The sequence below is a fragment of the Pagrus pagrus genome (genome assembly GCF_965226575.1).
Source record: "Pagrus pagrus genome assembly, chromosome: 18".
Classification (NCBI taxonomy): domain Eukaryota; kingdom Metazoa; phylum Chordata; class Actinopteri; order Spariformes; family Sparidae; genus Pagrus; species Pagrus pagrus.
The window spans coordinates 17411155-17418840 of NC_140202.1; the positions used below are offsets into that span (position 1 = coordinate 17411155).

The window sequence follows — 7686 nt, forward strand, 5'->3', positions numbered from 1 at the left end:
AGTAATGAAATTAGAAGAGTTTACCGGGGAGAGCGGCCATGCCAAGCAGCCCGCTGCCTTTTCACACTCGTATTGTCACTGGGTCAGAGGGTTTCCTTTTCACACGGGATCCTTCAGGATCTTCTCCATAGTTAGTATGCACCCACAGCTATTGTCACATTATATCACTCAGATGTTTATAAATCCACATAGCATTGATAATAGCCATGTGTGACCATCATACTGTAACAGTTTGTATGGAGGAACTCACTGTTTTACAAGCTTAATCATTATGGATGCTGATCATACTGCTCATCTGCACTGATTAATTCAACGTGTTAAATTCACAGAGAAAGCAGCATAAAAAAATACTTCAATTTACTTCGAAGTACTTAATGTTATAACTGACATGCAATTGAATGTGTGGGAGCAATGTGAACTTATGAGCTGACTTGATGTATAAGCAAAGCCTAGGGAAATGCTGCCCTCTCCTGGTGTGTTTATAACACTGCAGAAGCAGAGTTTTCACACTTCAGAGATACTCTGGCCTACAAGGGTTGAGAGCAGTAACTACAGAGGCAATGAGAGTGGTTTAAAGGTTTCAGGCTGTCTGGCATGTGTAACACAAAGTCTACCTTTTCATACTTGTTTGTTTAAGAAAATAAACCTGTTTTGAATACTAACATTACAGCTCAAATGATTAATTGATTAATTTAAGAGTCGATGAAAAGAAAAAATAAATGTGGACAACCAATTAATGTGTCGGCTGTTATTTCAAGTAAAAATGCCCGACATGATGCTGGTTCCAGTTTCCTAAATGTGCAGATTTAATGCTTGTCTGTGTTGTGTTTGGTTGCAGACTGAATATCTCTGGGTTTTGGACTGTTGGTCAAACAAAAAGAAGACATCTGAAGATGACAGCAGGCTCCGGGAAAGAATAGCAGGTATATTTTATTGTGTTTGGACAATCTTGCAGCCATAATTTACAGTTAGCTTATAGGAAATAAATGTATCTCCTTGTCAAGGTATTGGAACAGCAATGTTACACTTATAATATGTAAAATGACTACTTAAATAATAAATGATGTATCATTGGACCATATGAGTGCTGTAAGTGATGAGTCAGAAAATCTAATGATGTGTGCAGTGTGTTGTGATGTAATTTGACCAAAAGTAGTTTTGGAAAAAAACCTGCTATAATGTCCCCATACACGGACAGTACCCTGGTAAACTTCAAAATGGGGAAGTCAGTGTTATCAGTCCATAACATTAACCAGCATTTCCTGAGAACGGCTGATGTCACGCACGGTGTCAATGCATTGAGTCAGCGTTTACAGTAACACCAGCCCTGTGACCGGTCACCCGTAAAAGTCATATGATATAAAGTGCAGACTCACACTCTGATCATAACAAGAATCAAAACAAAACCAATCAAGAACCAGTCTTACAAATATTCTCTATTCTATCTGAAATAACTGTGATCCATATTGTATATTTGCCTTTATTGATCATCCAATTTAATCAATGTCTACATCATAAACCACTTATTGTTATTCCACTTAACTGACTACTGTGGATCTTATTCTAATCTTTTTACTAGCTGACACTCAACCTGTTTACTGACTGTATAAGGCCGTAAACAAAGGCTTATTTTACTTGCCTTACATCACATAACCTGTCTATCCCCTGTTTTGCATTTCAGATAGTTAATGTGTCATTTCCAGAACTATAACCTAATGGTCATCACGGTCATGTGCAAGCAGTAGGAAACAAATAAAACACAATGACTTGCAACCAAAAGATGTGAAAGCTACGCAAAGAAATCACAGAAAACTCTTTTTTTGTGCAATTAAACAACCGTCAAACGCTGCACGCACGAACGCACATGTCCTCGTAAATCTAGTCGTAAGGATAGACATCTTTACATGCTTAACTTTAAGCTTTCTCAAGGCCACATGCACAGACAAACCTTGATCTATGAGGCTTTCTTATTGTGCCGTATTTGTATTGTGCTGTCTCATGACCCAATCCTGTCACTTGACTGTTGTTGTAAATGGTTTACAGTGCGGCAGGTACATCACAAACTCTATGTCTGTATAAAGTTGCACTTGACCTTTTAGTTTCTTAGTAAAACTCAATGTAAGTGACTACAGGGCAAGCATTTTCCGGCCTTTTTTTGGCAAAAACAAAAACATCACAAAGGATTATGCTCAAGCTAAGCGTACTTAAAAACAGGTGAAAAGCATGCAGAGAGCCGCTGGCCAACTGTAGTGGTGGATAGTGGCTAAGTACTATACTCTGCAATTTGAAAGTCCTTAAATGTTTCTTGAGTATATCAATTTTACACCACTTTCTGCCTCCACTCTGCTACATTTCAAAGGGAAACACTGTACCTTTTACTCTGCTGCATTTATTTGAAACCTGTTGTTCCAAGTTGTTTTCAGATTTTGATTTTATTTGGACAAAAAAAACATGACGAGCTTTTGACATCACAAGGCCCCAAGTAGCAGTGTCCATTTGGCTCCTCTCCTCACGTTTAGACGTCTACGAGTTAACTTCTCTCCTGGTTTCATTTAAAACCTGTTCCAAGCTCAACGAGATGAAAGCATCCAATTGTTCGCAAACAAAAGGCAAAGATAAGAAAAGAGCCTCATTAATCATCTCACAACCTCTCAGATTTATTTTGTGATCCTTTGGTTGGGAACCACTGGACTCCCAACTTAACTGTACATGAAGTAGATAACCTATTTCTTTATTCAAAATACCAAACTGCTGTAAATATATCAAAAGCAGCTCCTCTGTTTCTGTTGTTTTCCATCATGTACCAGTGTTATTATCTGGCAAACTATTTGCACTGTTTTTACAGGAAGGAACCCGAGCATGTGTACAAACACTGTCACAGTCTGACTGTAGAAACACGAGACAAGCTGATAGAGTTCAACGACATCCGTAAACTTTTAGCTTTGCTCTCAGTTTTTGCTCTCGCCACGGCGTCTTTATGGTCTCACATTTCACGACTCGCAGGCCTTGTGACACACGGACAGACAGAGAGACAACAGGCAAGCAGGAGGGCAGGGCAGAGAGACACTCATACAACAATTAGTAATCACAGTGATGTACAGAGCGTAAATACATTATGTGTTAAAGGGTTTATATGGAGAAGAATTCACACTGTAGTTCCCATCAGAGTGAACTCACTGAATAAGTTCCCAGCACTGGTTTCTGCTTTTTCTTCTCGTTATTCGGTTTCCTTACGTGTTTTTGTCGGCTTGATATTAAAATAAATCTGCCTATGCACTTCCTGACATGACATGCAGACTAAATACAGTCAAGCTGAAAACAGGATGTGTGCATGGAAACAGAAAGGAAATCATGAACAACTGCCAATGGAAACACCTTCATGAATCATGAAAAGGTGGAGGAGAGTTCAATTCATCAGATTGCGCTCACAGTCTCACACCAAGTCCCTACAAATCCTTCGTAAAGGTTCACTATTCGTTTGAATGTGTGCATTTTGACGTGGTTTGCTCGATTTGTTTAAGCAAAAGAGAAAATACTTCAGCCCCATGTGGAGGAGTTTGATAAAGGTTTCAATTAAACCTGATCATTCATGTAAATCAAACAAACTTTCAGTAGGTAAGCGCCACCTACATATCCGAGAAGCACCTCCATTCTCATGCACTTTCCAGCGTGCCATACTGTAGTTACTAAGGTTACCTCCAAAACAGGTGGGCGACGCCAAATGTTAGGACATGCATATGTTATCGCATCTGTTTGTCTGTTTTACTTTTGTTTTTCTGGAGAAATCCCCGTCAGTATGTGAGTGGAATCAGAGAGCGCTGGAGGAAACGGAGTGGTTTTTCACGCGAAGGCATCGCTACAGCACACAAACTAACTGCCAACTAACTGTGACTGATCATGTTCTCGTATGAATTTCAGTGGTTTAGAAGAGAAATCATGAGCCTGATGTTCCTTCTTTTGCTGAGGTTGACAAATGTGTTTCCCAAAATAATTGCATCATGCGAACTTCTCATAATGCATAACTCACCCAACCCTATTTCAATGATTGACTCTGCCTTTCTCTCTCACTTTATGAGCTGCTGACAGCCACCTGACTGGACATCCAAGTCATACCTGCAGCCGGCTATAAAAGATCACCACTCTGTCACAGCCCTGCATCACCTACAGGTGGTTAAATCTCAGGCTTCAGCACACACACACGGACATAGAGGCAGGTAAGCATAGACAACAACAACACACACAGACAGACAAGCACACGCTCTTCCCGTGCAAAGAAGAATCTCATAAATACGAGAAAGAGTTTGAGGGTGAGATGAAAGAGTGAGTCAAAGAAACCGGGCTCGAGAGCTGATAGTAAACGTCACGTCAGAAAACCTTTCAGAGGCAAAGCTGAAGTGAAACAGTTCAGTCTCAACCTGTGTGGTTTCCTGCAAGTCACAGACGATCTCATTTCTGTTTCTGCTTCTGTTGCCAGTCAGGATGAAGCTGCTGCTGGTCGTAGCTGCTGTTCTGGCCGTGGCCAGCTGTGCCAGCTTCTCTCTGGAGGACCTGGAGTTCCACGCCTGGAAGCTCAAGTTTGGTGAGTTTCTTTGATTGTGGTCTGAAGTCAAATACAGCAGCCTAGATCTCTAGTTAAGTTTAACCTGCTGGTGAAAGCTCAGTGTGTGCTTATTCACACACAGCACAAACACAAAGGTGTCTACATGTTTGTGTTTAAGATAAGACAAGATAAACTTTATTGACGATTGACCGGGAGTATTCTCATGTTATAGTGGCTCAAGAGTCCAAAGGTAAAGGAAAGAGTGACTCAGCAGCAAGTAAAGATGAAACCAGATTAAAATATATATATATAAAGATATGAATAAAATAAATACATAACAGTTACATACACTATATACATCTTGATAGAGATTCAGTTGTAGTTTATTTTAAGGCTTGCTTGCACTCTATTTGTCAGCTAATAAAGCTTAATGTCTTCACTGGAAAAGGATTTCACTGATTAATAATTTATCACTGATAATTTCCCTCTGTGGTTCGCAGGAAGGTCCTACAGCTCTCCATCAGAGGAGGCTCAGCGCAAGCTTATCTGGCTCAACAACCGCAAACTGGTGCTGGTGCACAACATCATGGCCGATGAGGGCATCAAGTCCTACCACCTTGGCATGACCTACTTCGCTGACATGGTATGCCAAAGGAAACTTCACCATTTGTGCCATTTGGTTGTGTACAGTGACATTTTGTGAAGACTCTATTAAGTAACGCTCTTGTAACGCTTTTGTCCCTCTTCACCAGGAAAATGAGGAGTTCAAACGACTGATTTCCCAGGGCTGCCTGCGCTCCTTCAACACCTCCCTGCCTCGCCAGGGCTCTACCTTCCTCCGCATGCCTGAAGGCAACGATCTGCCCACCTCTGTCGACTGGAGGGAGAAGGGATACGTCACTGATGTCAAGGATCAGAAGCAGTGCGGCTCCTGCTGGGCCTTCAGTACAGTATGTAAAAAAAATAACATCATGTCCTTTCTTTTGTCAATGCAGGAAGCTTTACACTAGTTTTGACATCAATCTATGTCTCTGTCAGACTGGGTCACTGGAGGGTCAGACCTTCAGGAAGACTGGGAAGCTGGTGTCTCTGAGCGAGCAGCAGCTGGTTGACTGCTCCACCGACTATGGCAACATGGGTTGCGATGGAGGCCTGATGGACAACGCCTTCAAGTACATCCAAGCCAATGGAGGCATAGACACAGAGGAGTCCTACCCTTATGAGGCTGAGGTAAACAGAAAAAGTCACACTGTAAATGCTTTTGGGCTGTTTCAACTTAAAAATGTAAAATAACTTCACTTGGGTTGAATAAGTTCAAATTCTTTATTTTTCTTAAACCAATTAGACTGTAGAAAAGACTGCATGGCCCTCAATGTAAGAGGTGTACGATACTGCCATCTTGTGGACAAAATGTAAAGTGACCCCAAACCCTGAAACTGCCTTTCAGTGAAAAGTAATTTCATGGGCTTTTGTTTTCTGATGTACTCCATGTTCATAATGTGTCACTGTGGTAATAACCTGTCAACTGTTTTCTTGTTATTAGGATGGTCAGTGCCGTTTCAAGCCTGACTCTATTGGGGCCAAATGCACGGGCTACGTTGATGTGAAACAAGGTGATGAAGATGCCCTGAAGGAGGCTCTGGCCACCATCGGACCTGTGTCTGTGGCCATCGATGCTTCTCAGGTCTCCTTCCAGCTCTATCAGTCAGGTGAACAGTTTTCTGCTTCCGCCCAAAACATTCTTATCAAATGAAATGGTTTCTGCTCTTCTTTTCTAATATATCCATATGTTTGTCTAATCTGTTTTTATGTGTGTTTCTAGGTCTGTATGATGAGCCACACTGCAGCAGCACAGACTTGGACCACGGCGTACTGGCTGTGGGCTACGGCAGTGACAACGGAAATGACTACTGGGTGGTCAAGAACAGGTACACTGGGAAAAATGCCTAAAAACCTTCTATCTCACTGAAATGTTAAATTCTGGGTGATTGTGTCTGATATTAATTGTGTATGAGATATTTTGACTAGAAATTTGACTAAAATTGTATAGTTGGTAAAATTTTGCGCTAACACCCAAATTGGTTGCTCATATTATTAAATTATGGGCCAGTCTCCTGCTAACACTCAGACTGAAACCTAAAGTGCTGTGTCCACAGGCAGCAGCGGTAAGGCATCTTAATTATAGCTGAGAAAATGAAGTGAAACTCACTCAGGATGTTGACAACTTCCCAAACTATCAATTACTAAGAATTGCAGCCATTATTTCACCTCCATCAGAATACAAATCCTTATGGCTCTGCATGTTGTTGTAGCTAATATGGTGATTATGGTTCCGTTTTGTACAGAGCAGCTGAATATTGTTGGTAATTTGTGTGTGTCTGTAGCTGGGGTCTACAATGGGGAGACAAAGGATACATCATGATGAGCAGGAACAAACACAACCAGTGTGGGATTGCGACTGCAGCCAGCTACCCGCTGGTCTGAGCAGGTGAGGACAAACTCAACATCTGTCCTTCCTTTGTTCATGCACTTGAAAGAATGTGTGTGTGCACTCTGGACTATATCACCCATTAACTAGTTGTTGTTCATTGGATTTTCAGGTCCAGGGCTTTCGCTCAGCGAGGAGGAGAACAATGACATAATTTACTTTGATTTCGTAGACTTCAAGAAAATGAGTTATATATAACAACATGTCCGTTTGTTGTCGTACAAAGTCTATCTGTGTTTGTCTTTTTTATGAAGATTGTAAATAAATGTAAAAAATGTTTAACATTGACTGATACTAAAAAATAAAGATTTAGATGTTTGTGATTTTGTTGATTTTCATTGTCCTCCATTAGATTACTACTAATGTCCTGTTGCATATCACCAGTGCATTGTTATTTGGTTGTAGAGATCGCAGTGTCCATCTGTTGGTCAGTCCACGCACCACTGTTGTCCACACTGAAATATCTCAGTAACTATTAGAAGGATTGCCGTGACATTTTGTACAGACAAGTCAAATTTCAACTTAAACTGTCTGTGACGGGGTTGATATTGACATTTTTAAGTGAATGTCAGCTCATTTATTGATGGTTTGCCCCCTTAAGACACTTATAAAACCTCAGCAATCACCAACAGGTCAAACTTTAAGTTTGTCCAGTACT

At 40.9% G+C, this 7686-nt stretch overlaps 1 protein-coding gene across 1 annotated transcript; it reads left to right on the plus strand.

The window, feature by feature from the left end:
* Positions 1-4153: 4153 nt before the first annotated feature.
* On the plus strand, positions 4154-7317 carry ctsl.1 (cathepsin L.1). The gene is made up of 9 exons (XM_084381179.1): positions 4154-4214; positions 4475-4579; positions 5041-5183; positions 5293-5490; positions 5579-5770; positions 6084-6249; positions 6363-6468; positions 6925-7028; positions 7141-7317. The coding sequence occupies exons 2-8, from the start codon at positions 4480-4482 to the stop codon at positions 7022-7024; spliced, it is 1005 nt and encodes a 334-aa protein (XP_084237305.1). The 5' UTR covers positions 4154-4214; positions 4475-4479; the 3' UTR covers positions 7025-7028; positions 7141-7317.
* The last annotated feature ends 369 nt before the right edge of the window (positions 7318-7686 follow it).